The following is a 19,617-nucleotide window of genomic DNA, read 5'->3' as shown; positions in this document are numbered from 1 at the left end:
CGTCTCTGACTTCTCCCAAGCTAAATGGCTCCCTTCAGGGGTAACTTTGACATCCAAGTTTCAGAAATATGATGGACAAAAGCCAACATTTTTCCAAGAACCCAGTGAAATTTGTAGGTCATTTTTGACCCTGGATATCCAACGACAAGGAATTCATCTTAAACCAACACTGATTAACTTAACTGATAGTAAAAAGCCCTGACTTTTGTGTATATATCCTAAAATCTAGCAAGGAGTTGCTAGATTAGAGTTGCCCTTTAGGATTTACTGTTATAAATAAAAAGAACTAGAAAATGGAAGGTTTCAGCAAAACAAAAACATCTGTCAGACTAAATAATAATTTGAATGTTTTTGACCTTGTAATCCTTATAATATTTATTTTAATGTTATAGCTATTTAAGAGCTATAAAAATAAGGAGTTTATAATTATCTTTATGTTGTACATATTTAAGTAACCTTAAAATGAATACAATTTCAGGCAACATTGCAATTTCTTCCTATCCTTATTTAAAATGGGTATGCACACTCTCCTCAGACATTAGGCTACCGTAATACCATAATGCCTCTAGAAAAGAAGATAATCACACTTGCCACAGCAGGAAAACCCTGGGAACAGTGGTGAATGATTTACAAGGAAGACAGTAGGGCTGCGTTTGGGACTGTAAATTATGTTACTTACACAAAGAAACGACGTTATTAAGGAAGGGGCAGGTTTGTAACCGAGGACCAGATGCCAGCCTATACGGGGTGACCTAAGACCAGGCACGCACCAGTGTGCTCTGACATCTCTCAGTAAACTCACTTCCTTCAAGCCAGAGCATGTGAGATTTTACAGAATGCCATTGTCATCTATCTTTTTACATCTATTAAACCACAATGAAGAAGATCACCTGGGCTTCTCCCATGCACATCACAAAAGATTCCATGGACCTGAGACAGACCTTGGAGACAGAGAGGAAGATGGCAGAAGGACAGAGTCTAAGTGAAACTGCACAACCCAGATTGGGACTTGAACCCTCTGTCTTTTAATTGAGATCATACACCTGGTCTCAGGACTTAATGAAGCTCAGGTTCTTTATCACAGAAGCTCAGGTTCTCATCACAGAAAGAATTCAGCAAGAGGCAAAGTGATAGGTAAGAAGTGGATTTATTTAGAGAGAAACACTTTCCACAGACAGGTGGTCTGTCTCAAACGGTGAGAGCAGCCCTAGGGTATGGGGTCATCTTAGAAAGTGAGAGCAGCCCTGGGAGAAACATACCCCACAGACAGAGTGTAGGCCATCTCAGAAGGCGAGAAATCCCAAAACATGGGGTGGTTAGTTTTGGGTTTTGGAGGGCTTTGGGGTTTTTTTTTTTTTTTCCGGTACACGGGCCTCTCACTGTTGTGGCCTCTCCCGTTGCGGAGCACAGGCTCCGGATGCACAGGCCCAGTGGCCATAGCTCACAGGCCCAGTTGCTCTGCGGCATGTGGGATCCTCCCGGACCGGGGCACGAACCCATGTCCCCTGCATCGGTAGGCGGACTCTCAACCACTGCGCCACCAGGGAAGCCCAAGGGGTGGTTAGTTTTTACAGGCTGGGTTATTTCATAGGCTAACGAGTGGGAGGATTCTTCCAACTATTTCGGGGAAGGGACGGGGATTTCCAGGAATTGGGCCACCACCCACTTTTTGGCCTTTTCTGGTTGGCCTCAGAACTGTCATGGCACTGGTGGGTGTGTCATGCAGTTGATGTATTACAGTGAGTTCAAGGTCCACTACAAGTTGAACCTTACGCCATCTTGGACCTAATTGGTTCTAACCAGTTTATGTCACACCCTCAAGGGCTATGTCATTCTTTTAGAGGTTGTGCCCTGCCCCCTTCCCTCCGATTTCATTAGGGGGATGAGAAAGCATCACTAACAGTATCAAGGTATTTCAAAATGCAGAAACCATCTGCGAATGGACAAGGGGTCCACTTTGTCCAGAACTTCAGTCACAGCAAGAGAACGAAGAAAGACATCACCAGGGGGCCTTGAACTGTGGGCTGAGGAGTCTAGACTCTTTAGGAAGCAAGAAGAAGCCACGGAAAGTTTGGGGGCAAGAGCAGGTATAATTAAAGCTGCACTTTCAAGAATATAGGCGGAACTCAGACAGGGGAGAATGGAGACAGTAAAGCTGCCTAGGTCTTACTGGCAGCACCTACACACGTCTGGCAAGAGCTCCCTGAACGGGCCTGGGTAAAAGCAGCCCCCCTACGGCCCAGCACCAGCAGGACAGGGTCGCCTGAACTACAGACACAAAGAGAAGCACATGCTGTGGGGAGCTGTCCCTCTATGGTTTTCTTTCTAAAAAGCCTTCAAGGTCTTGTCACTTGGGAAATATTGCCCACTGGCTGCCCATTTGGAACCTTCATACTTTCATACTGTAGTCTCTTTCCTAATAAAGAACTGAAAAAAGTTATGCAGTAAAGAAACCAATTTTTCTTCTAGAATTTGGCCATCAATCCATCAATCCCTTTTATTGAAAAACAGCTCTCTATCTCCTAAAACTAGCATCCTCCAGGCAGCTTTGGAAAGCATGGGCTAATAACCAACCCGGCAGCCTTGAAGGGCTGAGTAATGAGCTGAAGGTCAGGGTGACGGGAAGCGGGTGGTCAGGATCCCACAGGGCTGCTCCACGCCTGGAACAGTACAGACCTGTTCAGGCCACCAGCAGGGTCCCGCGCCCCTGCTGGTGTGAGAAAAATCCCACTGTGTGGGGGTGCGGACAGGCATCCCAGCAGCTCAGTTCAAGTGCTTCTTGCATTCTGCTCATTAGGCTAAGAAAACCTCGTCAGCAGCATCCTAGAATGGCTCTCTTTCAGATGCCTGAAGACTTATATCCACTCTCATCTTTCTCCTTTATGAGTAAAATAACCTTAATTTATTTAACAACTAGGTCTGGTTATCCTTTTCACAAGAAAGACTTGTAAACTCTGCAGAAATTTGGTTCATCTACCCAGTTATCCAAGGTTGAACGTCTTTCTGCATTGAATGGAAAGATTCAGAGCCTCAGAAGGTTAACTGAGCATCTAAGGGCGGCCCTGGGGGCAGGGAGGAGCAGGGTCTCAAACCCGCATCAGCTTTAGGTGACAACCCAGGCAGGATGCTTTCCACTCACCAGAGTACAGTGAACCTCAGAGGAAATCTCCCACGGCTGGGACGCTTCAGCAGAGGGCTGGCTGTACCCCGCTGGAAGGATTTCCATTTCTCTCTGCCCAGAGGCGCTGCAGGTTTGATGTCACAGGAGTCTATCCACTTACATCACTGCCTGTGTGAACCAAAGCTCAGTGGGAGGAACCAAAGCAGAGACCCCAGGTCACCTGCCTTCTCACCTGCCTGAATGAAATAGCAGCACTGTCGTTGGGCCTTGCCATACTCAGGAGACCCTCCTGGGGGGGGCATGCTACAGAGTCACCAACATGTGTGACTCTCAGGACAGGCTGCAGCCGCCGTGGACGGGCACCTGGGGACTGAGCTCAGCCAGCCTCAGAAGCTGGGACCAACCAATCCCTTCAGAAATTCAAACACACACCTTAATAAAGTTCACATCTTTGACCCAATAATTCTTTTTCTGGGAGTTTATCCAAAGGAAATAGCCCAATATACAGAAGAGCTTTTTGCACAAAGGTGTTCACCAAAGCATTATTTATAAGGATAAAAGCTGTCCAAAACTGCAATATCCAACAATAAGAGCACAATTTTGAAACTCAAGTACACTTACATAAAAGAATATTATGCAACAATTTAAAATCAAACTTATAATGAAAATACTCATAATGTAAAGTTAAAAGGGATTGAGCAGATTACAAAATTGAATATATATTATGAACACAGTTCTGTAAGAAGAAACTTGCACAGGAAAGATTGAAAGGACACAAGCCAGAATGTTAACAATGGGAAAGCTTCATATGGCAGGACTGTGTGTGGCCAAGTATTTGTCTTCATTCAACTTTTCTGTGCTTTCCAAATTTTCTTACAATGAGCAGGCATTACTTGTAAAAGGAAAAACTTGAGTTTGTTAAAAAGAATAGTATCTAAGTGATTAAAATAATTTCTAAATTACATGTGCTGAGAAAATTTAAAACAATGTATAAATTCCTGTATGCAAGGATTAGCCAAAGAAAATCATAATTAGAAAGCTGACTTTACAGTACGTATCCACGTGGGTACACCTGCATGCACACAGGGAGCAAGACATAGAGGGGACTTCTAACCACGTGGGCAGGCAGGCAGCCAGCAGTGCATGGGGGAGGGGACTTCCCAGCTTCTACCACCTTCAAGGTAATTTCACACGCTCCAAACAAGCATGGACTTGCCATGCAAACACAGCTTCACACAGGCCTCCCAGGCTCCCTCCCAGCCAGACTGCAGCCGCTAAGCCCTTCCTTACATCCTAAGAAATCTGGAGCCCCTCCCACCCCTACTTCCAAGAGAATCAGAACATAAAATACAAACTGATAAATTTTTTTCAGTGGAGGTATGGTTAACTGTATAGTGACTTTTGTCTAGCAAAAACAAGATTTAAGCCAAGGAAAAATGCCTTAACCCCTTTATCATTTAAGATACGTAAGGCAAGACTTTTTTCATTAGCATCTTCAATTCCAGAAGCTAAGATGATAGTTTTCAGTTGCCCTGGGATAAGAAAGACTAAAGTCAAAAAACATAAGAACAGTAAATCAGGCGGGGAGGGGAAGCCCCCTGCTCACCTCCATCTGAGACCACAGCTCAACCCGCCCACGGGGCAGGGATGCAGGTTCAGCCCCTTCATCCTACGCCACCGTAAGTAACTGTTACCAACTATGCGGACAAAGATTGACGAAGAGCAGACAGAGAACAAATCCGTAAGCTGAGTCCCCAGGGACCCACCCCGAGAGAAGGCCATCACTTAGGTCTCCTTCCTTTTATCACTTGTTACTTCCTAGAGATACTGGGAAGCTAAAACCACTGCCCCGGTGTACCCAGCTCTGATAAATAACAGTCAGCACTCAACAGCTTTCTGAAGGGTGGGCCGATTAGTTAATTCAATCATTCCTGTTGAAGGAATAAGGACAAGTCGGTTTCTTTTATCAAGAACTGACTCTGGAACCTGCCCCTCAACTCTGACACCTGCCCCACGATGCTCCCGGTGCTTCCCAGACTTTCCTGTGCCCCAAGCACCTGAGCTCTTGTTAGGATGCAGCCCTAACGTAGCAGGACTAAGTGAGCAGAGACCAGTTAGCTTCCCATCTCTGAGAATGAGACCCAGTCAGTGGTAAGGCTCCCCAGGTGACCCCCGTGTGCAGCCAGGGTCGCACATACCACTAGGAGGTTTGGAAAGGCCACCGGCTCAATCTAACTCCTGGCTACTCTGAGTGTGCCCCCTGCGCAGTGACACCGGCACACCAACACCGGCCTCAGAGCTGCGGTGAAGAAGGGCGGGGCAACACAGCTAGAACATTAGGTCGGCCACAGTTATCGTTTCACAATTGCCAGTAGTATGATTATTATTCAGGTAGGCTGACACAGCTGGGACAAGGCCAAATTTGTAAAGAAACAGAGTTCTTGGGAAAACTATGAGTTAAAAGCAGATAAGAAAATAAGAGCTGGGGAGGAGCTCCAAGACGGTGGCTCAGGGCAAGTGTGTGGAGAGCTGACAGAGGGCAGTGTGCATGGCCCACAACTGGGGCAGGAACAGTCACAACTGCAACCACGTACCTGGGCCTGAACTAACGGGGCAGGCACTGTCCTAACTACCCCCAGTTCTCCAGGCTGAACCATTCTTGCTTTCCATTCTTTAGCGCCTACTATCCCAAGGCCCCCCGACGGGCTGGGGGCTTCCCCTCCCAGGGGGCAGAAGAGCTGACCACTTAGGAGAAACCAGCAGTGAGCTGGGAGCCTCGGGAGCTAGGCGGGGCACGCTCTTCACCCCTGCGGGGGCAGTAACACAGCTGAGGAGTGTGGGGACAGGCTCGTCTACATTTTGGACTGTGAGCTGCGTGCCCCTCCTCAGGTTCTTTCTGTCCCACCCTCTTCCTTCTCTTCTTCCCTCTTCCTCTTGGAGCTGCTTTACGAGCTGCCTTCCATGGCCTCACAGGCAACTCTCTCGGCAGCTGCGTCCCAGGGCTGCAGCTCCTGGGATGGACAGCTGAGGCACGACCCCTAGGGAGGACCGGAGGGGGGGTTTCCGGTTGGGCTGGCCAGCTGAGGAGGGCCTAGAGAGCTGGGCTCCACGTACTCTTCTGAAACAGCCATCTCACTCGTCTTCCTGGGCCCTGACCACTCTGGGGGACCTTCCCCAACTGGCCCCCAGGAGGGGGGTCCCCTGTTACACATGCCCGGCTCCTCCAGCCCTCATTCTCCTGTGAGAGCTGCACGTGACCACATTCACTGTCAAACCAGCCAGGGGAGCAGGAACAACACGTGACTATCAGCAGCAGAGCTCCAGCCGGAGGGAGGAAGAGCCCCACGCTCTCTCCCCAGCAACCCGAGCTGCCCGCTACACACGACTGGAAAACCTGCCAACTTTTAGGACTCACAGGGCCAGAGAATACAGGCACTTCTTGTAATTTTCCTATCATCCTTCCTTTAAAAAAAAAAAAACTCTTTTTACATAAAATTGTTTTCCCTGGATTCCACGAGGTCCTTCAACTTCACGGCCCACATTCTATAAATAAGGAGGCAGAGGCCCAGAAGCATTAGTGGCTTCCTGGGATGTTAAGTGAATCAGACAAAGAACCAGGATCCAAATTCAAAAGCTCCGTGGCTCAAGCCCTGGCTCTGGGCACCAGCCAGACTGAGTGGTTCCCTGTGAAGGGAGCAAATCAGACCTGGGGGGAGAACATCCACGTGGAAGAGTGACACGGGGCTTCTCCACGAGTCCTTTACAGGAGAAGGTCAGTGCTCAGAGTCGCCACCCCACTACCGTCTGCACACGAGCGAGTCTCAGGAAGAAAACTAACGACGCAGAGGGAAAGGTTACTCATCAGCCATAACTATTCCCTCCAAGTCTTCCCAGCTCTGGACAGAAAGACACCCCAACACACCGCTCTGCAAGGGATGGATTTTCTTCAAGGAACGGTGGCTCGCCAGATACTATGTGCGCCCTACAACTCAACAAAGCAGAATCGTAAAATGTCTGATGCGCTTTCAAATTCCTCTCTACAGAAAAGGAGAACATGCCAAAGTTTTGCCAAAATCAGTCACCACGGCAGCCTGAGCCCCTTGACGTTGTGTGGGCTTCAGTTCCTAAATGTAGACATATATTCATTTCATAGAGTTGTTTGGTATCTTATTACCTATCGACTAAGAGATGAAATAAAGTTTTCAGTTAAGTGGCGGATTCTCACCTGTGAAAGCATTTGTGGCCTGAAAGCCAGCTTCCTGCATACTGCTCCCCGGCAGGCCTGTGTTCCAACTTGTCAGCTGTCCCGTCACCAGGAACATCCAGGAGGCCTCAGGTCACCTCCATCTCAGCTTGCAGGAGGCCATCACTCTGCCTGTCTGGTTTCTGGTAGCATCGGACACCAACCTGCCCTGCTCCCAGCCTCTGAGAGCAGGTGGTAGCTGGGACGGCACCCAGTCCAGCAGTGTGCACGCTTGGGGCACCGGTCACATCAGCCGTCTAGCCAGAGAGTGGAGGCCATGGTGGGCCCAGGAGCGAGGAAGCTGTCCCACGGACACCGGCCTACCCACCTCAGAGGAAGGACTCCTTCAGCCGCCTGGAAGCCAGCATTCTCCAGGGGTCTCACTTGCTCCGGGGGGTTCAGGAGGGTCTGATCTGCAGCTCTCTATGCTTCGCCTCTCCCCTTGCTGAAATTAAAAAGAAAGAGATCATTTTCCTGATGACCAGTAGAACATGAAACTCAGTAGACCCACAGAAGCCAAAAAAGAAAAAGAAGCAGCCCCCAGAGCTGTGCCCATGACCACACTGTGTGGGAAGTGGGGCATGTGTAGCACTTCTCCTGCTGCCCGAGAAGGGGTGGGGGGCCGGGGGGACTCCTGCACCCAAAACAAGATGGGGCCAGCTGCTCTGAGCCATTCTAGGAACAGTTACAAAGGTCACACGCATTCAAATGTACTCCCCAGGCTACCCTAGGCCACAGACACCTGAAGGAGAAATCCATTTCCTAAGCAGTTTTCTGAGGTCTTACAAGTGGGATCTGAGGTTCATGCCCACTGCTGTCAGCACGCCAGAAAGGACTTGGGTTGAGCTGTTTCACAAAGTGACTCTTGGGACTTCCCTGGTGGTCCAGTGACTAAGACTCCGGGCTCCCAATGCAGGGGGCCCGGGTTCGATCCCTGGTCAGGGAACTAGATCCCACATGCTGCAACTAAAGATCTTGCATGCCCCAACTAAGACCCCGGTGCAGCCAAATAAATAAATAAATAAATAAATTTTTTAAAGTGACACTTAAGTGGGAAGAAAAGGTCAGTGATAATTTTTTTAAAAGAATAGGAAGGAAAAGCAAATTTAATCTATCAATATAAACTGTTCCATATATATTACATATCCCATAATAATAAAAGCATTTTACAAATACTTATCATATATTTTAATGTTGTTATACTAGCAACATTAACTACAAGAATGTTAGAAGTCCAAAGGACCAGACTTTTTTTTTTTTTTTGGCTGCGTTGGGTCTTCATTGCTGTGCACGGGCTTTCTCTAGCTGCAGCAAGTGGGGGCTACTCTTCATTGTGGTGCACGGGCTTCTCATTGCAGTGGCTTCTCTTGTTGTGGAGCATGGGCTCTAGGCGCATGGGCTTCAGTAGTTGTGGCACGTGGGTTCAGTAGTTGTGGCACGTGGGTTCAGTAGTTGTGGCTCGTGGGATCTAGAGCACAGGCTCAGTTGTTGTGGCACACAGGCTCAGTTGCTCCGTGGCATGTGGGATCTTCCCGCACCAGGGATTGAACCCATGTCCCCTGCATTGGCAGACGGATTCTTAACCACTGCACCAGCCCAAGGACCAGGCTTTTGTTTTTTTCAATTTTATTTTTATTTATTTATTTATTTTTAACATCTTTATTGGAGTATAATTGCTTTACAATGGTGTGTTAGTTTCTGCTGTATAACAAAGTGAATCAGCTATACATATACATACATCACCATATCTCCTCACCCTTGCGTCTCCCTCCCACCCTCCCTACCCCACCCCTCTAGGTGGTCACAAAGCACCGAGCTGATCTCCCTGTGCTATGTGGCTGCTTTCCACTATCTATCTGTTTTACATTTGGTAGTGTATATATGTCCATGCCACTCTCTCACTTCGTCCCAGCTTACCCTTCCCCCTCCCTGTGTCCTCAAGTCCATTCTCTACATAGGACCAGACTTTTAAAATAGAATCCCAAATATGAATCTCTGGTATTAGAGAAAAGGAACCTTTTCCATTATTATCACTTCATCCTAAACAATTTATAGCTAATTTTTTAAAAATGTAACTTTATTCCTCTTTTTCACCATCAAACTAGAGAAAAGAAAAAAATTTAAGAAAACAGCACATAACAGAAAGGAACCCTCTGTTAAAGCCCTCTTGCTGTAAACATAAGGTAATAAAGTAAAACATCACTAATACAGACTAATTGGAAGGAAGCCCTACTGGATTAAGGAAGCACCTTAATTACATTAAGAAAGAAATTCAACTGCATTGCCTTCATGTACTTGCAGTAACAATCTCAGTTAATAAAGTGCAGCCCAGTAGGAGTCCTCAAGTTTAATGAATAGGTAAAAAATTTAATTAAAAATCATTTATGTAAATGGTGGTTCTGAAGTGCTTGAAAATGTGAGAAAATGTTTGTTCTCTGAATTTAAACATTCTGTATCAAATGACCAGTACAGTTATCAATGTCCCAAAGTCCTACACCAACATCCAGAGTAAAGGACCATGTGCACTGTAGTTATCTACTTTAGGGAATGGAATTGCCAGTTAAAAATGAAAGCCCACCTGCCCTAAAACCTTGATTCTCTTTACTCTTTCTATGATGCTTTCAACGCACAGAAATACTAGACTGTATTTGTTCTCTTTTCCTGAACTCAAAGACAAACTAAAGTGTGGTGATGTTTTTGTTGTTTTATTGAGGGGTTTTGCTTAATTATCTTGTTTCATTGCAAAAGGCATGCTCCCACAATTTTTTAAAAAACCAAGCTATACATTTCAAAAGGCTATGGGAAAGATTGAGGCTGATGTGGATAGAAACAGAAGAAACAACAAACTCTTCTTTTTTTTCTCTTACTGTCTCTGTCACACTCACCAATACTTAACTTTACTTCTAAAAGAGAGGGAAGACGACAGGTGTGTAACAGCTCCCCCTGAGGTCTTGGGCATGGTCCTGGCCTGGATGTTTAGAGCATGACATGTGTGGTTCCCAATACAGGCTGAAGGGCCAAAATTTATTTTAATTATCTTCATTAACTGATGACGTGCATATTCCTACATACATTTGGAGTCTCCTTAATATGCAATTTTCAAGTGAAAGTGAACCTGTAACTGCCATAAAATGTTTTTTTCTCACCACTAACAACACAGATAAGATACCCTTTCTAGAAACACACAAAAAAGAGGAGCGGGTCCCCAGAACCTGGAGTCTGTTTTGTTCAGCGAGGGACTGACCAAAGGGAACGGGGCCAGGCAGCCATGCTCAGGAGGAAAGTACAGATGATCCAGCAGGCTGGAGAACAGGTGGGTAATTGGGACCTAGAGTTGGCAGAGGTACCACATGTCGGCTTTCACAGCTCGGCAGCCAACCAAGAGTCAGGAAAAAGGCGCAGAAGCTGAACACATCGCTGTCCTGCCTGCCTCCCACCTTCGAGGGCCCTGCTTACCTTCTAGTCTCAGAGGTGGCACCTCGCCCACCCCTGGGACTAAATGCAGAGCCCAGTAACCTGGCTCGCTGGCCCTGGCCGCAGCTGTGGCTGCATGCAGGGGTGCTGATCGCTCAGCACCATCTCTCCGCTGAGCTGTAAGCCCCACGGGGACGTTTCCCTTGAGCACCTAAGGCGTTGCCTGGTGCCCAGTGGACGTCAGTAGGACGAGTCTACTGAACGATGGATGGGTGGACCAAGGCTGCTGGTGTTTGGACGAGGCACACAGAGAGGCTCGGCAGACCCTGCAAACCAACCCACTGCCCCGAGCCATGCTGATGGATGCCATCCCTGGGCTGAGAGGCTGTTCACACCTCTGGCTCTGAGCCTCTGAACTGGCAAGGCTTTTGCTACCACCCCACTAGTCAAGGTGAGACAAGGATAACGAGCAGTGACTCCCCTGCACTCACACTTCACAGCAAAGTACCCAGCACAGGACCATGGAGGTCACTGCTCTAAATCCTCTCAAGCCACAGAGAAAACTCTAGCCCCACAGAGGTTACATGACTTAGTCCCAAACTAGCGCTCAGGAACTGGGACTAACACCTGGTCTTTTGCCCCTCCAGCCACTGTTATTCCCATGCTACTTCTGAATCTCAGGTAGTTTCCTAAACCGAAGTGCCTTAACGCTGGTAATGCTCAAATCAGGAAAATCTAGGGGGGAAAAGAGGAAAAATAAAGAGAGAAAGAGGCAACTTACCCAGGATGCAAGGTCACAGATTAACCCTGAACCCATTCAAGAGCCCCTCTACAGCAAGCACACTACCACCATCCTGTCATGGACATATGGACACACACACACGCACACACACATGTTCTACTCACACTGGGAAGATGGGCAGGACTAACCAGGAAATAAATTAATTCAATATTGCACTTGAAACATGTTGTTAAGTCCCTCCCATAATGGAGCAACAGTTACTAAGGAAATAGAGCACACAAAAGGGAAAAACACCCCCACAACAAGGGACGTTCTTAAAAACATGAACGCCCACGAAACCTAACCAAATAAGTTGTATAGGAATATGTTTGCTTTACCACTTGTTCACAAAAACTCATACGACACACAGCTTCTCTAGAATCACTGGGGAGTGAAAAGAACTGCATTCCACAGATGACACCTATCGTGAAAGTTCAGTGCGGAAAAACTTGCGATTCAGGAAACATAGGGTCACACGCTGGGCACAGAGGTCAACTCAACAGAGAAGTCAAACAACCTTTTCTCAAAATCTAGTAACACTAGTATAAGTGTAGTGCATAAAGAATCAATATCGTAGGCTTCCCTGGTGGCGCAGTGGTTGAGAGTCCGCCTGCCGATGCAGGGGACACGGGTTCGTGTCCCGGTCCAGGAAGATCCTACATGCTGCGGAGCGGCTGGGCCCATGAGCCATGGCTGCTGAGCCTGCACGTCCGGAGCCTGTGCTCCGCAACGGGAGAGGCCACAACAGTGAGAGGCCGGCGTACCGCAAAAAAAAAAAAAAAAAAAAAAAAAAAAAGAATCAATACCGCAGTTTCATTTCTGATTTCCTCGCACCATGGACAGACTGCCTCGCTGGTACATTGGTTACCTAGGTGACAGCCACCTGGGTGATTGCCAGACTGAGCAGCCGCAGGCTCCAGGCCGCAGAGGTCCCACCTGTCTGAGGACGGGCGCTGCTCCACCCTCGGAAGAAGGAGCATGGAGAGGTGAAGGGATGGTCCCAACCCCGACAAACCATGACACTGTTGCAAAACTCAGAAAACAGAAATAGGTTGAGAGTGTGCCACACTGCTTACTGGAAAAAACTCAACTACTGGCTTGTTCACCTAAGGTCAAAGTGGCAATGGATTCTGAGCGAGACAGAGGTGAGGAAAAGTGGGACAAGAAACCTGAGGGTCTGCTTCTGCCCAAGCTTGGAGCCCTCCGCCCTGTGAATAGACACGCAGACCTGGGAAGTGCCGGTCAGTCTAGGTATTCCTCATGGCAGCCACTGGCTCTGCCCTGCCCTGGGCCAGGCTCAGCCAGGCTACCACATCCTCATGCACCATGAGGGGTGAGAACTCGAGGTCCCTTCTGATCTGAGCAGGCCCCAGTGCTCATGTCTCCAATCAAGGGAGACAGGACAGATGTGCATGAAAAGGACACTGTGAACCAGCACAGAAAATCTGCACAGAAACCAAGTCTGAGAACAACTCAGACAAAGGGCCATCTGCACAGCAGTACAGATCCTTCTCACTGCTCTTAATTTCTGTGATTTGGGGTGTATGACAATTGCAGCTTTTATAACACAACCTCAAAGCCATCGAGCCCTGGGCAGCTCAATGGGCTCCAGGTACTCAGGTCACCACTTCAGGAAGCAAGTACAAAATCTAAAACCCTCTTCAAATATGCACACAAGATGCAAACAGGGAAGGTAGCAATTCTATTAGACCATCCTTTAAAATGTCACCTCGAAAATCTGACACTTGATAAAACCTGAAGAATCTACAGTCTGAGCTCTACTCAAACCAAGCTGGAGAACATTTCCCCCAGATAATTAAGTAGGAAAACTGCCCCTAATAATCAGTACAGGTACCACTACCTCCTCACACTACCTATGGGCAGGGGGAGGCCATGGGGTCGCCGTTCATTTCATGGAGGAGGAGACGGTGGCCCAGGGAGAAGAGGGAATACACTGTAGGATGAGGGCAAAGCTGGACCAGAACCAGGTGTCAGTCTGGGCCCAAGCTCCAGGCTCTCCCGTAGATGCAAACTGGTCAAAGGAAGAAGCTGAGAAAGGGGCACAGGGCACACATGGACCCCTGCCTGTGGGGCTCAGGGGATCCTGAAACGATACCCACTTTCCCAGGCCCAGATCGGGCCATGCCCATGACACCAATACACCCCAAAGAGAAGGCGCAGAAGGGCCAGGGCCTTGGGGCAGGGGCAGAGTCAGAGTCCTTGGGCGGACGTGCACTGACCGGAGGTCCCCTGACCTAGTCTGAGCACGTCACAGTCACCTCGACAGTGGATGCCAGCTGAGCAGAGGTCACTCCTCCCAGCCTGGTGTGAAGGATGCAGACCGGCTCTGCTTAGCACTTAGCTCTCTCCTCCACCCCAATTTTCTTCAGATAAAACCAGCTTACAATGGGCATGGCAGGCCAAGAAAAGGGGGGCCTGCAGGGGTAACGAGTATGAACAGCAAGGAAAGGGGGCTGAGAGCAGAAGGGAACATGGGCCCACAGTTCCACCCTCCCTGCACATGTTCCTGGCACCCCTGTCACCCATCAGGGCTGCTGGGCCAGCGCCTGCACCCCGGTACCTTGCCCGTGACCTCCTCCCTGCTCTCTGGCCTAAAGAATACCACACAGCTGCATCTTCTCATTCAGCTGCTTGTGGGGTCACTACTCTAGCACGGCACTATTTGAGGTGCCTGCACTCTCCTATCTCTGTCTATGGAGGTATTTCTAACGGAAACCTTTTCTTGCTAATCTTTGCATCCACAGCACTGTCCATGGGGACTAGCATACAGCAGGTACCCAATAAATGCTGGTTATACTGCACTGAATCACATCTGAGCTTCAGCTGGGTCACCCCCTTGTCACTCTACTCTCTCTGCCCTGCCTCAGCTGCACGAAGCACCAAGGGCCTGCGACCAAGGAGGCTGCTGGCCAGAGGGCATATACACCGGGAGGGTGCTCCTTGTGGGAGGGTCAGGCTGGGCGTCTGGAGCACAGGCAAGGCCAACCCTCCACCACTTAAAACACACTGGAAGGAGAGCTTTCCATGCAAACAGGCCAGAGGACAAAAGGCCAGACTCTGAGGCAGACCGCCTTGGGTGCACCTCATTCTAGGCCACATGCAACTCTGGCAGTTACTTAACTCTGAGCCTCAACTTCCTCATCTGTAGAGTGGAAGCAACAATGACACTCATAGATTTATTGTGCATTTAATGAGGGGCCATGTACAAAACACTGGTCTCCAATCAATGTTAAAGAACAGTGCACCTGGGCAGATGCCTGATGCAGGGTTGGAGAGCATGGCCCACCCTCCCTCCTCCAGCTCCATCTCACCCAGCCGGACACGACAGAGCGTTCGACCTCATATTTCCTCACATGATTTGTCTTGATATTTTTTTAAGTTCTTGACAGATAAAAATCTAAGCTCACAAAGCTCACAAACACCCTACGTCAGCTAAAGTTAATAAAAGGAAGAAAAGGGAAAGGATACAAAAGTAAAGAAAATGTGTAGGTGAGGTATTTGGTATGAAATGTGGTAGAATAACCTTTTGTTATTATTATTTAGTTAAACAAATGACAAAAAAGAAACTCGTCTTTAAAAGGAAAAAGAGTCTCAATATTCAATTTTTCTAAATGTTTACATATTGAAATATCAAATTTTAAAAACAGCAATAGATGGTAATAAATAAAGTTGACCCAGGTTTTACATCTCCTTACTAGAAAATAACCATGCAGGGTCCAATCTGCCTTTCTTCTGTCCTTCACCCTGTTTGGTTTGTACCTTTGTAAAGTGCTGACTTTTTAAGTCCTTTTATGTATATTTCTGAAGCTTTCCCAAGGCCTCAAGAATGAAATTCTGCACAGAGAGGACATCTCACCAAGTGCCCTCTGCATGACAGGAAGTGTTGGAACAGGGCCACTGGCACCTGAAAAGCTAATATAATGACCAACAATGAAACAGCCGGTGCTCCTACAGAAACGAACCATCTGCACAATGCCAGGCACTCGTGTTAGCAAACGTTTCCTAAGTGTCCCTTGTGCACGAAGCCCCAGACCAGCTCCACATCTGCTTTCTAATCACACAGTGGATACCTAAACGTTCATCAAGTAGCTTTGCCTTGTATGCTCATATTCATTTTCTGAAAAATATATTTCTCTAGGAAAAAGAAAACTTTCCACATTATATTACAATTCAATAACCTGTTTGAGGTGGGTGGTAGTGGACTGAACACTCCAATAATATTCTTCTTAGATGTTTCCAAAGAAAGGTCCACATGGTCTGGGACAGACATGGGAGAAGGGAGATGCGTGCTGTGAGCCCTGATAGGCACTTGCCCACACTGGGGCCCACGAGGCTCCGACCAGAGGCCAATTTAACACAGGTGCACTGAAGGTCACACACACAGGGCTGCTTAGTGACCAGTGCCCTGGCAGAGAGACAACGAAACTGAGGAGGAGCCCGCTTAGCTCTGCAGAGAGGAGGTGGGCAGAGAGCTCATGGACGCGGACCCACCTGCACCCTCTCAGGACCTGCACTTCCTTCCACTTAACCACCCCGCTGCCTCTCTCGTTTAAGGGAAGCAGAAGCAGCAGCACACGCCACGTATCCACCATCCGAGGAGGAGGAAGACCCTGTGACTGCCCCAGACAGACCACAGGTTCACAGAGAACTCAAAGATCATCTCTGGACCAGCCTCCCAAGACGACGTGGAATTCAACCCAGAAAGCCACCACGGGAGCCACGCCAAATTCTGGAAGCAGAACTCATTTAGCCCAGTCAGCACTGGTGGAACAACTCAGTCTGATCACAGAAGCCCAAGGACACATTTCAGCAGACGTCCAAGGATACAACACAAAATGGTACAGTCTGAGGTTGGCCCCTGGAGCTGATGTCACTGCAGCAGCTGGCCCGAGAGTGTGACACAGGGGCTCTGGGTGGCAGTGGAGCACAAGAGTGAGCTCCCACTCTGGGAAAGGCCCCAGCACACTAAGCCACAGACGAGTGGTGCCCAACTCCACAGCCGTTAGGGAAACTCTGAGAGAGTTTCCCGGCCTCCTGGAAGGCTGGATGGGGCAGGGCCATGACAGTGCACCTGTCCTGAAGAGCAGCTGCTGAAGGGGCAGAGAATTCAGGGGAGAGCTTGAGTGGTATTTGAGTAATGGGACTACACAACCCAACCCCGTGTGTCTGGAGGCCTCCAGCCAAGCAGACAGGGCTCATCAGACCAGTTTCCGCTGCCTTGGTAACAAAGGCCCACGCGTGTGCTCGTCACAGCAGAAGCAAACAGGTGTTATTCATGAGGGAGCCACCACCGCAGGTACCATGTGTCCCACCAAGCGTCCCCAGTGGGGGAGACGTACCTCCTGTAACACAGGACTGGCCCTCCTGACACGGTGCCCCGCAGCACCTAGGCCTGTGTGTTTGCAGTCCGCTGAGTTTCTGCAGCTTCAGAGCACGTACCACCGCTACAGAAACCACCCCACCCTGAACAGTGCACCAAGCCCATGTCAGTGTTCCTGACACTGAGTGAAGCTGTTTGTTTAACGTGTCCACCATCAGATCTGGACAAGAGAGTTCCTATGAAACCACCCAAGAAAACCACAGGGCTCTGGGCAGCAGGAGGAAATTTTTTTTTTTTTTTTTTTCTTGCGGTACGCGGGCCTCTCATTGTTGCAGCCTCTCCCGTTGCGGAGCACAGGCTCCGGACGCACAGGCTCAGCGGCCATGGCCCACGGGCCCAGCCGCTCCGCGGCATGTGGGATCTTCCCGGACCGGGGCATGAACCTGTGTCCCCTGCATCGGCAGGCAGACTCAACCACTGCGCCAGCAGGGAAGCCCTTGCAGGAGGAAATTTTAAGCACCAAGTTTGGAGCCTGACATCACTGCTCCTGTTCTCATCACTCCCCATACTTGGCCAGTGTCTGATGGTGTTGCAGGACTAAGTACTCTGTGGCCCCGCCAGCATGACCGGCAACTTTCTTCCCATTGAAAAGAGCATCTTCTTTCAGTTCTTCCTTTCCCTCTAAAACCAGCCCTTATTTATTCCCTTCCCCTCTGGAGCCAATGAGTAGGAAGTGACCCATTCCCTCCTGCTCTGCAGTGGGCCCTCAGGAGCCTCCGGCAGTGGTGGGGTGGAGGTCGGGGGGGGCAACAGGAGGCCTCACCACAATCACAGCAGCACCTCCCGTCCCCTGGCCCCCACTGTGCCCTCTAACAGCGAGGAGGAGGATGTGATCGTGCTCCTCACAGAACGGCAAGCTATTACTGCTTTTAACCCAAACACTCTCTCTAAGCCAGTGTTCCCCCTAATGTCCCTAGAGGAAACATGCAATCATCAAAACTAAATTTTGCCTGTTTTGACTGAAAAACTGAATCCATTGATAAATACATTTGAAATAGGAAAATAACCGTAAGTATATACACAAGACTAATGTCAAAGAGCAAGGAGCTGCCTGTTTATTTGGGCTGGGGTCAGAGGCCACGATAGAGAGAGAATGAGGGTCGGGGCTGACAAACTCTGACACAGCCGCTCACTCCACAGAGGTGCTGTGCTCAGAGGAGCAAGCACAGCTTTGGGGTCAAACAGACGGGGCTCAGAATGACCATTCTGCTGAGCAGCCTGCCACCCTACCCGGGCAGGCTACACAGCCTCTCTGAGCCTCAGTCTCCTCATCTGTCAAGTGGGACATTAATGTAGCTGTAAGGCAGTGGTGCTGAGAAAATACACAACAGCATGGACACAGCCTCAGAACACCCAACAGGCCCTCAAAACACAGCAAAGGGAGGAACGGGGAGCAGGGAAGAAGGGCAGGGGCAACACTGCCCTGGATGTCAGACCCTTGGGAGCCGTGTAGATGGTGTGGTCAGTCGACTGGGCTGTAAGCGGGTGGGGTCCACTGAATGCCACTCCATGGACGACCACTCAGAGTTAAAATCTAGGGCGTGCTAGACTGAAATTTAACATTCTCATCTTCAAACAATTATTTAAATAGGTCGCCATCAGGTACGCTTCTTTTTCCTTACCACAGGTCAAGACTTCCATCTGACTTGGCCCTACTGTTCACCCCACGAGGCCCTCATCTCCACCCCAACACACGAGCCAGGCAACATTCACAGCTCATCCACCAACCGTAGGGATTCCACACATCAGAGAAATCACCACTATTGAAATGACTCATCTCTTCACTTCCTCTGAATAAAAACATGTTGTTAAGTTCAACAGAACCATACAAGAAATAATAGCTAAGGGTGACACTTCAGTAACTTAAACCAACACCTAGAAATGGTGGCCTAGGAGAAAATGAAGTGACTGGCACCTTCAAGGGTGTTCTATGAGCCCTGTCTTTCCCCTCCCTGACCCACCGTCCCCGGGTGAGTCCCAGCCACACTCAACCACATAGGCCCTGAGCCCAGAGGTACACTTGGGCAGAAGAGGGTTGTGTGTGAGGACGAGGCTGCTGTTGAGACTGAAAAGCAGTCTAGCTATTCCACTAACATCCCTTTCCCTTCTGGTTCCCATGGTAACAAACAGACCTCAGATCCCCAAAACAGAGTAAAGATAGCACTGTGCCCAGTTTCCCTGCAATCTGTTTCCATAGGAACTAGAAGAGAAGGGGATGGAGGCTGGGTAGCTGGAGTGCCTGTAAATCTGTGTTCCCATAAGGTGAGCTGCACATGGTGGCTGGCACGCTGGTCCAGTGGCCTGCAGGCCTCCAGGGCTCTTCAGGAGTGACACGTCCACTCAGGGATGGAGGCCCAGAGAAAGGGAAGCTCACAGCAGGCTAGACGTGGGTCCCTCCCAACGCACACTCAGAAGGTGATTCACCCTTTCTCTCAAAGGGCCCTCACCAGCCAGGAGTGATCCATTTCAGACCAGCAGTTCCACCTCTGGCTGGGTCACCCCAGACCTATTGAATCAATCTCTCAGGGGGCTGGGAATAGGATTCTGTAGTTTTTAACCAGCTCCAAAGGTGATTCTGATACTCAGCCGTCTGGGACACCAATGATCTGGACCTGAGCTTCCTGAAGTTTGAGGCAGTCATGCAACCCGAGGGGACC

General features: G+C 49.1%; 1 protein-coding gene across 1 annotated transcript in view; it reads right to left on the bottom strand.

Moving 5' to 3' along the window:
• Nucleotides 1-19,617, bottom strand: part of LDLRAD4 (low density lipoprotein receptor class A domain containing 4) — a 310,369-nt gene that overhangs the window by 155,465 nt on the left and 135,287 nt on the right. The window contains 1 exon segment of the mRNA XM_067699835.1: nt 7,347-7,809. Within this exon segment, the coding sequence (XP_067555936.1) occupies nt 7,347-7,443 (97 nt within the window). The 5' untranslated portion in view covers nt 7,444-7,809.

The sequence above is a fragment of the Pseudorca crassidens genome, chromosome 12 (assembly GCF_039906515.1).
Source record: "Pseudorca crassidens isolate mPseCra1 chromosome 12, mPseCra1.hap1, whole genome shotgun sequence".
Classification (NCBI taxonomy): Eukaryota; Metazoa; Chordata; class Mammalia; order Artiodactyla; family Delphinidae; genus Pseudorca; species Pseudorca crassidens.
Note: the sequence above shows the minus strand (reverse complement) of the source record. Positions and strands in the feature narration are given on the sequence as shown.